This window comes from Mytilus californianus, unplaced genomic scaffold, assembly GCF_021869535.1.
Source record: "Mytilus californianus isolate M0D057914Y unplaced genomic scaffold, xbMytCali1.0.p SCAF_5, whole genome shotgun sequence".
NCBI classification, from domain to species: Eukaryota; Metazoa; Mollusca; class Bivalvia; order Mytilida; family Mytilidae; genus Mytilus; species Mytilus californianus.
In genome coordinates, this window is record NW_026262701.1 from 98,320,602 (window position 1) to 98,335,038 (window position 14,437).

Consider the following 14,437-nt stretch of genomic DNA (forward strand, 5'->3'; position numbering starts at 1 on the left):
AATATACTGACAGAACTGAAAATAATTAAATATTTTCCCGTTTTTAATCAAATAATATCAAACAGTCAGCTACCAAACTGTAAACTTATACATTATTATTATTATTAGTTGTCTCTGATAAACTGAAATGTTTATTTATCTTTCCGAAACATACACGTGTTAGGTCAAAGTGAAAGTGAAAGTTACCGGAAATTCACTTTCAACTTAGTTACAGTGACGTCACTTATAAACACATGGCTTTCCGCGGCATTGTTCAGATTTGTTAGCCTTTCATTTAATCCATTATAGTAAAAATGTGAATGCTTTTGTAACAAGGCTATTTATTTTGTACCTTTTTCATATAAATTCACGAGATGCTGTTATGGAAACACAACGGAACAGTGGTAAGACCATAAAATGATAAAAATGGATTTTTTTTTTTAATCATTGATAGGTATTAAACTTGCAGACGAAATTTAGACTTTAATCATTGAATTAGAGGATTTAAAAAAGTTTTTGACTTGTGATCACTTGTACAAGTTACACCAAATCGATTTTAAATGATATGAAATTTAAATATATATGCATAAATTGGATGTATTATTCAATAATTTTGACAAATCAAGTATCTGAAATAAGGTTTTTATTATCAGATTTTTATCGCTAACAAATGTCACAAATCTTGATTTTTAAATTAAATATTTAACGCACTTGGGCGATAGGTAAATCAAGAATTTGTATAGTAAGACTATACAAATCCTTGGATAAATATATTTATTTCAACATGGATACATATGAACAATTCCTTTTAAGAAAGATAATAGAAGGTGGTATTTTATGTGATAGTTTTCATTTTGTTTATATATCTGCTTCATTTCACAAGAATGATTTATACAATAATATCGCTTAAAACTTATTTATTTATAGTGAGCTAGGTAAATGTTAATGTCAAAAAACTTATCTAAAAGTTAATTTTAAACCATTTAAATGTTGTCTAAGACATACATGACATTTGAAAAGTGAAAACTATTTTATTTCAATACATTTTTTATTTTAAACTATGCTGGTCTTGTTCCTCCATATTAAACAGCACATAATGGGTTTATATTAAGAAATTGATTAAGCATAAATAGTCATAAAAGCATAATATTTTGTGTGGTGAAACTAGAAATCATGCTTTTATAACCCAATAATTTATGAAAAAAGTATGAAATTTTCAGAAAATACTATGGTTTTGTTTTTTTTTTTTTTCTAAATTTTGTTTCAAAGCAAGAAGTTAATACATGCATGCAAGTACCATTATACTGTGGTTTTTTACAGTAATTGGTTAAAATTTCTGACCAGATGAACAATTTGATTTAATAAAACAAATTGCAATTTGGTCAGAATTTTGAATGAACTGCAATATAGGGCGAAGAGCAACACTTACAGTCAAGTCATAGTAAACTAAGACAAAATGAGTTAAAAAAGTGTTTTTTTTTTGGCTGTTATACCCTTATCAAAAAGTTATAACCTGTCTACTCAACAACATGAATAACAAACAAAAAAATTATTCTCAGGTCAATGTTTTAGATACAATATGCCAGGTTCAAAATCTCCATAAAAATGTTAAAGAAATTAAACAGATTTTTTCAAAGATCTGCCTTCAATAGTAAATTTTCATGATTGTCATTATTAGACTTTACCTGAACTACATACATGTACAGACTACAATGTATTTCACTGCTTTGGGATTTAATGTTGTTTTACATTTTATCAAAATAATCATTTATAATTTGTCAAAGATTATTTACTTGCTACAATGTACATTGTATGTGTAGCAATTCTTGCTACTGACCTCTAAACTTAAATTTCATCATCACATGGAATGCATGCATATTGAAAATATAACAAATTTTTCAATATTTTTATGCCCCACCTACGATAGTAGAGGGGCATTATGTTTTTCAGTCTATGCGTCCGTCTGTTTGTCTGTCTGTCCCGCCTCAGGTTAAAGTTTTTGGTCAAGGTAGTTTTTGATGAAGTTGAAGTCCAATCAACTTGAAACTTAGTACACATGTTCCCTATGATATGATCTTTCTAATTTTAATGCCAAATTAGAGTTTTGACCCCAATTTCACGGTCCACTGAACATAGAAAATGATAGTGCGAGTGGGCCATCCGTGTACTATGGACACATTCTTGTTAATTTTTTATGTATATTCTCATTTTCTTTGAATTCAGTCTTTAATCAATTTCAAATGGTAACCTATAGTATATTCATGGATGTTTGTTCTTCTTCAGTATTTGATATGTCATCTTAGAAAGATTTTGCTTTTTTTTTTCTCTAGGTACGTGCTTTTCAACTTTTGATTGATATTATTAATTGAAAAATGCAGAAGCATGCAAACATGTATGGTTGATGTGAACCTTTTTTAATTTGTGTGACCTGGCACTACGGTTTCTTTCAACCTGAAATTATGTATTATTATTATTTATGTATGTAAACCTTGCCTTTAACCTCAATAAACTAAATGAGAATTGACAATTCCTAAACATTCATTTGTCCATGCATAAATGCATGAATATTTTATTTATCATTTTTGTGTTCATGCTATTAGATTGATTTTAAATCCACATTGAAGAGATTTTGATACAATATGCAGAATTGAAAAAAGATTGTGTAGGGAGCGAATGCTCATAAAAATGAATTTGCACAAAAATGGAATTCAACAATGTTAGAAATTCACTTCAAAGGAATTAGATTATTCCTAAGTTATGAGAATTCAACTTTTTATGTAAGATACAGAATATTTTCAGTTAGATGATTGTGTGGATTTATATATAATTTTTAATGGTAGATGTTCGAGCTACAGAGAGAGTTTTCAAGAAAGTAGTGTATCCAGGTCTAGAAACCCTGCGAGTAGTAGACAGAAATGGAATCCCTCTTAATTACCCAGCATACAATTCTGTCCATTCTAAATCATTTGTACTGAGTCCACGAGGAGTGCCTATGAGAAAATCAAATCATGTCTACAGTGGAAGTCATTCACATCCAGCAAAACTTACAGATCTGGTGAGTATGAAGTAAACATTAATCTATTTCCCCACTTCTACATCATTCTTAGCTCTTGAGAAAAACAGCACCATATTATTAATTTCGATTCTTTTGAATGTTATAATGTTTGAGTGGAAATTTGAAGTTTAAACTGGCATTTTTCAAGGTACCAACACAGCCTTGAAATCAAATACTAAAAATTTAAATAAATCACAAATAATCAGGAGAGAAAACCTCATTTGGGCCAACTCTTTTGTAAAAAAATAGAAAAAAAAATTAAAATGAAACAAACCCAACAATAGCAAAAATGAACAAAACAAAACAAGAAAAAGAAAAAAAAAAAAAAAAACTAAGATTTCTGATTCTCTTGTTTAAAGTAGTGTTTACATTTGAATGTGATCTTTAATGTCCTTGTATATCTTTCTTTGAAAGGTTGATAATACATCATCACCTGACAACTATTATGGACCAGAGAAGACCTTCTTAACACAAGGGTAAGTTCAACTGTTTATATCTTACTGTGAAGTCTGTCCTTGGTTAAAAGAATAAGTTTAAATGTCAAGTTCAAGTTTGTTGGTAAGATTGCAAGTTAAGTGTCAGAAATTTACAAAAGCTTTATAGCACATTACATTTGGCATCTGATTGGAGGAAAGACAGGATATTTTGAGAAATTAAAGTAATTGTAATGACATTACGTGTAAACTAGGCGATATTGAAGACAAAAGCTAATCTGCCTAAAATTTTAACATTATTGTAATAATTAAATCATTTTTTAAAACATTTCAGCCACAGGCCTTCATTTTCTTTATTATCCTATTCCTTCTAAACTACATGGTGGACATGTCACTTTCACAATCATTAAGATGTTATATAAAATTTAAAATGTGCTCCCTGTTGGAATTTCTAAACAAGAATAAAATTATCACTGCATCTGCAAATGAATAAAACTATTTAATTTCCTTTAATGTGTCTGGTTAATACTGTCAACAAGGATAATTTTTCAAGTTCAATGTATAAGCTTTTTGCACGGCCATATGAAAATTGAATAGAGACACACTGATAAATCAGTCTTTGCTTAATTGTCTTCCTTTTAATCTTGTTTTAAACTGAAAGTTCATTGTAGTCTAAATGCCCTAATAGTGGAGTAAACAAATATGGTGACCTGTGTATGTAAATGTTTTTTCAATTCATCTCGACATTTGCTAGGATTTTTTATAGGAACATACTTAAATTGATTGTGATTTATTCATCTCTATCAGCATGATCAGTGCTGGCTTATTATGTTTTCGCTATTCTATAATTGTCCATTTTTCAGTATTCACTGATTTTTAATTGGTCACTTTTCAGTTCTTTAATTTATTTTTCCTTGTTTGTTAAAAAAAAATTAACAGTAATTATTTCCTAATCTATTTTTAAAGTCATTATCTCAATTCATTAAATTGACCGTAATATGCATGAAATATTTTCCACTGGACATTAAGTAAGGAACAATCAATATAGTAATTGAACCTCCAATCAAACCCTTTGCTATGTTGCTATTGTACACATATTGGTGCTAATTGACATGAGAATAATATGATGAACAAGCTTGCATTGGTGCAATTGATATTCTATGATACATGTAGATGATATTCACCAATATTTGTGAAATAATCTGAAACAAGCAAAATCATAAGATAGTCATTTTAAGGACTTTGATACAAAAGTGCATTGTGTGAGTATGAAAATCTAAATAAATTATTACAAGCAAAGTTTTTGTCCTTTCCTGCATGAAAACTATTACCTGCATGCAATTATTGTATAAATTAGTTGTAACTAAAGTGTATAATTTAGTGTTTTTTTAAGTTAATTTATTTATTTAACATATCTATTAAATTTTTTGTTTGGTGAAAAATGAATTATCATTACTTTATGCCTGTTCATGTTGGTGTTCAATTATTCAGCAATGTTGCAAGATATCTTGTAACATGTATTGTGCACAACGCTTTTTCATGAGTGCTTTTTCATGTATCAACATGATCAATGATCAATGTCAATAATTTTGAAAAAAAAATTAAATGAAGTTATTTTATCTGTGACTTTTTTTCCCTTCACGATTAATGATTCAACTCATTGCAATATATTGAAAAATTGATCAACATTTATATCTGCTTTACATCTGTTAAAAAGGCATTTAAATTTCTTATTGGTATTTTAAATTCAAACATTTACCATTGTCTGGCAGAGGCTTATTGGCAGCAGTCGTATTAAACCGACTTCCAATATCCCCTGTGCTTGTGACTATGAGGCTTGTTTACATACTCTGTAAATAGATAGGATTAACATTTACATAATGTAAGTTATAATTTTTATCATTTAAAACCTGAGAATATTTTACAGATATTATGAAAAAAGAAATCTAACACCATTCATAATTGTTAAATAGTTCTTTTTAATGTATGAGCCTTGTAAGGGAAGAATAATTATAAATGGTTTAACTGATTATAACATGGGGTATTGAAAAACAGAATTAATATAATTGTTAAAGTCATGCTATTGGGAGAATACGTTGTAATCTTATTTTCTTTTGGTGTTTTTTGGCAATGTTAACTCAACATAAAAATAAAAGGTTAAAAAGAAATTTAATGCTCTTGTAGAAAGAGGCAGTCTGTACTTTAGAATAAAAATGTTAAAATATTAGTCAAGTACAATTCCTTTTGTATATTATTTTAATCACTTTATATATTGCAAGGATTTGTAATGTCACTATACAAATCCTTGTAAATTGTAACATTTTATGAATAAAAATTGAATAGCATGGTGAAAAGAGCGCCTCAAGTATACATTGACAGGAATTTACCAGTAACCACTTAACATATAAGAAGCAAACTATTTGAAAAACATTGATTTTTGGTGTAAAAAGACAATTTTGTGACATTCAGATTTACTTTAATATAGTTTTCTTGCAGTTAAAAGATAGATAATAAAATTAAACTACAAACTGAAAGTTGTCTTTGTTATATTACAAAGAACTGAAATTTTCATGTGATTGAATGAAATATTATCTCTAAAGCAAAATATTTTTAAAAAGAATGATATGAAACCAAAGCAGATCATGTGACTAAATATATACCAATTGACATGTGTCTAACCCATTCAGTTTGTTTTGGTTTGTTTTTTTAATCATCAAGACCTTTTATATAAATAAGCAGAGCCAGATAACAGTGATATTACCGATAATAATCTGTAAACATTGTTGGGAATAAACCAATTAGTTCAAATACACTAAAAAATTAATTAACTTCCTTTGTACATGATAAACACAGATTTTTTTTAAATTTAAATTGTCTGGGAATTACCTTTAAACTCCTGTCAAACTTTGATGTTTTGTACTTTATCCATTTACCAGCTTTACAATTTATTACGTTACTGGAATTTTCTATGTAAATGTCATGGCTTATAATACCAAGACTGAAGTGAATGCTAGCCTGTCAACTTTCAGGTTATGAGTTTAAACCCTGCTTGTGGTGAGGTGTGTTTGATTCTGATCTGATTGACAAGGATTGCTAGTTTTCCTGTTGTAGGTCTGGTTCTCTCCAGGTACTCAGGCTTCCTCCATAAATAAAAACTGTCTGCCATGATATATAGCCATGGGCGATGAAACTGACGTTAAACACAAACAAAACAAAACAAACAAAAGACAAGACTGAACTTCTTTCTGTAGAATAATAAGTGATAAGTGTACTGAATTTTAAAAGTTCTTGTACCATGAAAAAGTAAAATAACAAAAATATCGAACTCTAAGGAAAATTCAAAAGGAAAGTCCCTTAACAAATGACAAAATCAAAAAACTCAAACACATTAAACGAATGGAAAACAACTGTCATATTCCTGACTGGGTACAGGCATTTCCTTAAGTAGAAAATGGTGGATTAAACCGAAGGGATTTTAGGTGTCCTGGAAGGTTTCATTACCAAATTATCACATACATATACGTGATTTCTAGAATAGCCTGTCTGTTAACAATAAGACTAAAAAAATATGATAAGGATGCCAATGAGATTTCCACAGTTGTCGAGCATATTATGTAGATGTATTTTTTTTATGCCCCTACCATAGGCAACAGGGGCATTAAGTGTTACCTTGACGGTTCGTCCATCTGTCCTTCCGTCTGTCCCATTTACGTTTCTTCACTCTAACTTAAGTTTGCCTCATCCAAATTTTATGAAACTCATACACAATGCTAAGAATCACAACAAGCAGACAAAGTTAGAATTTAGGTTGTGAGTCATTTACCATTCTGGAGTTATGCCCTTTTTTTAATTCAATATTGCAAAGCTTGAGTGGGAGCATTCATGTCCTCAGACACATTCTTCTTTTGTTTTTATTTTTTTTGTGAAAATTGATTTTTGATGAAATTTTTTTTTCTTTTTTTTAAATCACAAATTTTATGAATACTTTCAATGCAAAATCTCTAAGAGTAAGAGGACTAGAAAAGAATTTTGTGCAGGTATTGAGCCTCATATGTTTCTTAAGATGTGCATGTTATTTTTTTGTTAATTTTTAGAAACATTTTTTATTGCTTGGATTTTCAGAAAATTGATATATATATAAAAAGGTATGGGTTTTGCTCATTATTAAAGGCCATAAAGTGACCTATAGTTGTTAAATTTTCATGTCATTTTGTCTCTGGTGGAGAGTTGTCTCATTGGCAGTCATACCACATCTTTTTATTTTTATATTTAATATGCTATGTCAAATGTATTCCCAATGTCAAAAATTAAGTATTTATCATCTTTTTGTGAAACTTTGTAAATTTAATTTTGGTAAAAACTTAGTTTTTTGTTGAGCCTGCGACTTCTGTCGCAGAAAGCGAGACATAGGAATAGTGATCCGGTGGCGGCAACAGCAGAGTTAACTAACTACTTAAAAGCTTTATATTTCAGAAGGTAGAAGACCTGGATGCTTCATACTTTGTTTATAGATGCCTTTTGTTATGAAGTTTCCGTCTGTCATATATCCATTGTCCTTGACCTCATTTTCATGGTTCAGGACAGTGACTACTTGAAAAAAGTTAAGATTTTTTGTAATGTTAATTTCTCTCTTATTATGAGTAATAGAATAACTGTATTTAGTATGTGCATACCTTGCAAGGTTTTCATACCTTTCAGACAGTTTTCACCTGACCTCGACCTCATTTCATGGATCAGTGAACAAGGTTAAGTTTTCATGGTCAAGTCCATATCCCAGATACTATAAGCATTAGGTCTACTAAATTTGGTGTATGGAATGATTGTAATGTGTACACGTCCAACTGGCAGGTGTCATCTGACCTTGACCTCATTTTCATGGTTAAGTGGTTAAAGTTAAGTTTTTGTGTTTTGGTCTTTTTTCCTAATACTATATGCAATAGGTCAACTATATTTGGTGTATGGAAATATTTTATGATGTACATAACAGTCTGATAGGTTTTGTGGAATGATTGTAAGGTTTACATGTATTTCCAGTTTTTATTATCTGACCTTGACCTCATTTTCTTGGATCATATTAAGTTTATGTGATACTTGTAGTAAAGCTTTATATTTAGGACTATCAACATAAAATCAATGGACAGTAAAGCAGGAGAGACATTTCAGCTTGTGCACTCTTGTTGCTAAAAGTCTAAAATATTTAGACTTTTGTGAATACAGAATCTCCTAAAGTATGAGAAGAACTGGAACGCAATTTTTGCCGCCATTTTCAAAATGTAATATTCAAAAAGATTGGATTTAAAGAAATTTGATATCTATGTAGAACATGATATCCATAATTAATAACCGGTTTCAAAATTTGTTCGTCAGCCAATCTCTGACAAACTACGTAATCATTCAAAGTTCTCAGATTTCAACGAAATATGATATCTAGGTAGAATATATGATATGAATTTTTTACTGGTGTAAAAAATTAACTGTCAGATCGAATTTTCAAAATACACACAAACATGTATCTGTTGCTCCCAATTTGAATAAACTGTTGGCACAGAGCCTTGTCTTGCCTATATGTTATTTTGATAGCATTAATGCACATGTTGAAATTCTAATGGTAATACTTCAGCATGTAAACTATGCAAAACATTCAAGTCTCTGAATTGTGTCTGAAAGTACGGGCCAAATATTTGCCATGGAAATGAGAAATGCCTTTGCTTATACAACTACATACCAAATACCTTTGACTTATCATAAGTGGTTCCCCTTAAACTGACCTGATCACAACTTAAACATGTAAGCTGAGCAAAATAGAACATGACATTGTGTAGGACCAATTCTCCATGGAGATTAGATGTGCCAATGCTTACCTGGTATACAACTTCATACTAAATATCATTGACCTACATCACAAACCAATACATATTTGACGCTGCTGCTGCCAGATATCGGGTCTAAGTCTCACTTTCACAACTTAGTCAAGGCAAGACAATAGTGACATGGATTTAAGATTTATAAATCGGAACTCAATGAAAAATAAGTATTTCATTAGGCACTAAATTTCATGTTTTGCTTGTAACACGAAATCCACAAAAATGAATACCCCAGTAACATGTGTTGATTTGATTGCATCAGTGCTAACTTTTTTTTTTGTGCCTCACACAAAAATGTACAAACAAGGTCCTTGCTGACATGTCAGTTTTTTATAGTCCCTCATACTGACATGATCTCATTAGACGACTTATGACCTTTAACTGCTGACATTAAGGGTGGATACCTGATCAGGTTAACTGTTAACACCTGATTATACATAACTTACTTAGTTTACCTGTATTGGTTTGGTATTTTAAATGACTTATATAAACAACTTAGTTTATATCTAAATCAGGGCATTATTTACTGTGATCTTATCTATCTTGTCATTAAAATCTTATTTCTGTTTTCATTGAGTATTCCGGTATGTTTAAAAGATTTGTTCAAGGACAAGGTTACCCCTTTTTGCTAATGATTCACACTTTATCCTTATCTTTTATGAAATGTAAATTCAAGGACTGCCATTAACATTTTTATTTTAGTTATTTTTTACCTAAACATTTTTCTGTGCCAGTCAAAGGAATTGACACATTTTTTTTGGTGCTGTTGATTATATTATTTTATCTTAGATTATAAAACAGAATTGTCATTATAAGAAAACAAACCACAATTTAGTCCTCTGTGAATTCAATGATTGGTTCATGAAATGTACTGCTTAAAAATTATTTTCATTGCAGGAGCTACTCTGCCAAATTACCTAGATATAGAAATGAAAGTCCACTGCAGCAAAAGCAAAGAGCTACCACCAGCCAATCAATGGCACCAAAACACATGGCAAAAAGTATTTCATCTGACCATTTTTTAGTAAGTTTGCCTGCTTGCTGAACACAAAAAAAAACCAACATCAATGCTTTCAGACAGTTTTGTCCCCTGTGTAACGTATTGCGGGGGACATGGAAATACCAGGCGTGCGTCTGTCCGTCCGGTCTTGTTAGCGCTCTCACGGGTACAATTCTTGCCAGATTTTTATAAAACTTACACTATAGGTTAATATCAGCAATATCTCGGACAAGTTCGAAAATGGTGGACGATCGACTAATTTTTCAAAGAGTTATACCCCTTGGAAATATTGAATTTATGGAAAATGGCCTCGTTAGCACTCTCACGGGTACAATTCTTGCCAGATTTTTATAAAACTTATACTATAGGTTAATATCAGCAATATCGCGGACAAGTTCTATAATGGTGACGATCAACTTTTTTTAAAGAGTTATGCCCCTTGGAAATATTAAATTTATGGAATATGGCCTCGTTAGCTCTCACAGGTACAATTCTAACCAGATTTTTATAAAACTTATCTATAGCTTAATATCAGCAATATCTCGGACAAGTTTTATAATGGTGGACGATTGACTTTTTTAAAAGAGTTATGCCCCTTGGAAATATAAAATATGTGCAACGCGGGGGACATTGGAACTCTGTTCTTTTATTTTATAGGAAATTTGTTCAATTGCCATTTCATAAATCGAAATGCATGTCACACAGTATATATTAGTCAGTATTGATTATATATATAGACCTAATGTTTGACTACAGAACTTAATACATCTACAATAAGTAATAGTAATAGCATTAAGTTTGTTTTGTTGGTCATATTAACAATTTACTCTAAAAATCCAATACTTGGCTAGTTTAATGCATTGTTATCCTATATAATCATTAGAATATGTAGTTCTAAAATAAGAATGTGTTGACCGTTACACACAGATCGACCTCACTATGGTCAATGACATAACGTGAAGGTAAAAATTGGTATCAATTTTTTTTTCTGCAATTACTGAGCTAACTTAATAAAAACATGAAATATTGTTTAATTGATGCTATGATAGTCCTCTTTTTTAATTACACAATAATATGCTTTGGTGAAGGGTAAATGATACAGGTTTTAATGAACGTTTCATCATTATGTCTATAGACCTTACTTACAAATCAAAAGTAATTTTAGGACCACATTTCAGTAGCTGTTCAATCTAACCCCCAGTTATTGGTATTGATAATACTTTTTTATTGTACAGAGAGAAAAAACTTATTTGATTTTAATTCAAAGCACTAAATCCAAAATTTGATATATTTGAAAAATTTCTTGTGACCCTGAGAAATTATCTTATTGTTTTGGCATTTGAAGTGTGACCATAAGAAATTATCTGATTGTTTTAGCATTTGAGGTGTGACCATGAGAAATTATCTGATTGTTTTGGCATTTGAAGTGTGACCATGAGATACTATCTGATTGTTTGGCATTTGAGGTGTGACCTTGAGAAATTATCTGATTGTTTTGGCTTTTGAAGAGTGACCATGAGAAATTATCTGATTGTTTTGGCATTTGAAGTGTGACCATGAGAAATTATCTGATTTTTTTGTCATTTGAAGTGTGACCATGAGAAATTATCTGATTGTTTTGGCATTTGAGGTGTGACCATGAGAAATTATCTGATTGTTTTGGCATTTGAGGTGTGACCATGAGAAATTATCTGATTGTTTTGGCATTTGAGGTGTGACCATGAGAAATTATCTGATTGTTTTGGCATTTGAAGTGTGACCATGAGAAATTATCTGATTGTTTTGGCATTTGAGGTGTGACCATGAGATATTTTCTGATTGTTTTTTTGCATTTGAGGTGTGACCATGAGAAATTATGATTGTTTTGGCATTTGAAGTGTGACCATGAGAAATTATCTGATTGTTTTGGCTTTTGTCAATTGGTCATTCAGTGTGAGAAACCTAGTTGTACTATAGACCGGATGTAAAGAATTCTCCAAGAACCAAATTCCTCTAAAAAACAGAACACTTCAAGAATTGATGAACCATATGCAGACTATCAACTTGTTATCAAATTTAGTGCAGAAATATTTCGTTTTTTAAGTGGGAGGTTAGCGCTATACAAGTTTTATACACATTGATCTCTGTTATTATCAGCTCTAGTCAAATTTCCAATCTGATTCACTATGTAGATTGTTTATATCTTGTTTACTTATATATTTAATTGATAAGTATTTTATATTAACTCTTTCTCAGCAAGTGCCCTATTGATATTCAAACATGAAAAAAAAATCAGTACCACAGTTCAATGGTTTATAAAATTAAAATTTTAAATCTTATTTAAAAGGCACCATTAACATTTTATAGAGACTCCTCAAAGAGAATATTGAACTATATATTAAACTTTTTATTTGTTAGGACTGCCGTTAGAGGAATTTGGTATTAAATTTTTCAAGCTTGTCTTTTTAATGAGATTTATCAAGGATATTTTAACCATTTATATGAAATGTTTCCTGTGTGTAGTATTATATTTGTACTTTTTTTAAAGGACACAATTTTGTTTTTCTGGTTTTCTGGATTTCCTTTGTCACATGATTGCTTATCATATGATATCTAAAAAAATGAAGAGCTTAAGGTTAGGAGCTTTGTACTATAGATTAAAAAGAATCCTCAATAGGATCTTTATATATCTTTGTATATTTGCCCTCATTAGTGAAGTGGGTATGTTCAGGACCATATGAGTATATATACTCATATACTCGTAAGGTCCAACAATAACAGTAAGAAATATGGGCTGTCCCTCTAACTTAGTTTCCACATAAAATAGAGGGACAGTACGTATCATCTACTATTATTGTAACATCGTATGAATAGGAGCAAGAACACATTTTAAAAATAACTAACAAAAAATGAAATATTTAAGAATTTTGAATTTACTAAATACAAAGTACCATATCAAAGTAAAAAATAAATAAAAATAAAAAAAAAGGAGGTCCAATGCCCCAAGTAAAACAGTAATGTTGACGTCTTATTTAACAATTCATTTAGATATTTCTTAAAGTTATATTTCAATTTTTCAAAGTTGCTATATTTTGTTTTGTAAGTAAAAATCGATAATGACAATGTGAAATTGGATAATTTACTATCATTGTAACTTATGAGTAAAATTCATGTTACTTCATTAATTATGTAACAATAAATTAATACATGATTAAATAAGTCAAAATTTCATTTTAAAAACACTTAATTTGTTTAAAATTTAAAAAAAAAAGGAGATTAGATCACAAGTGAAGCACACAACCCTACATCATAGATATACAACCTTTTATGCCCTTTTCATTAATTTAAGAATTGATTCTCTAAAATAGCTTCTAAATTTTAGCATAAACTGCCTCACCTATCTTAATTTTATAAATATCTTGATGTAAATTTTTTTTACATTAATTCTCAAGTGTTAGCATTACAATCGAATTTATCTCTCCACCCATTTACTTTTATACAAAATCTATATTTTCTTTTTACTTGGTATCACTTGTTAATGGACAGCCCATTTACAGCAATCATGACGTTATGTCTGGGTCTCCCAGACACATTCTCAAAGCTCTCAGTTATTACAGTACATTTAGAATTATAATTGAATTACATATTTGATATTTAATAGATCTTCAAACTCCAAAAACTCTTAGCTTACAAAAGCTTCATGTGCAATTCATTTTCAAGTATTTCATAGTACTATTGTTAAGTCTTCAAATGTTTTGTGATCATTTAAAAAATTGAAAGTTGGTTAGATTTGAATTATATAATTCAAATCTGGTATATAAGGTGATATGATTTAAATCAATTGTAAAGTATAGCCATATTATTCTATTATCATTACAAAGATCAATTTAAAGAACAGCAATACATCATTGAGTTACCATAGATGTGATGGGATTTTCCAATAATCTTGTTTCATGATAGATACATGTATATTTTAGAAGATAATAACAGAGTGGTATCACTTGAAGATTTTTCACTATCAGTATGAGACTTTGTAGTAAGCTGATAAATATGTAGTATCAATATTAAGGCTTTATACAAAGTATTTCCCTGTACTTACCATGGGAAAGTGTACAATCAATTTGAA

General features: G+C 29.9%; 1 protein-coding gene across 3 annotated transcripts in view; it reads left to right on the forward strand.

Moving 5' to 3' along the window:
• The first annotated feature begins 232 nt into the window (after positions 1-232).
• Positions 233-14,437, forward strand: part of LOC127700356 (calponin homology domain-containing protein DDB_G0272472-like) — a 33,203-nt gene continuing 18,998 nt past the window's right edge. For 2 of the 3 annotated variants that reach the window (XM_052203790.1, XM_052203788.1), the window contains exons 1-4: positions 233-383; positions 2,820-3,034; positions 3,449-3,510; positions 10,230-10,356. In XM_052203790.1, coding sequence (XP_052059750.1) covers positions 362-383; positions 2,820-3,034; positions 3,449-3,510; positions 10,230-10,356 — 426 coding nt within the window. In that variant the 5' untranslated portion in view covers positions 233-361. Of the gene's footprint in view, positions 384-2,819; positions 3,035-3,448; positions 3,511-5,227; positions 5,351-10,229; positions 10,357-14,437 lie in introns of those variants that run through there. The other variant, XM_052203789.1, reaches the window with a different exon arrangement.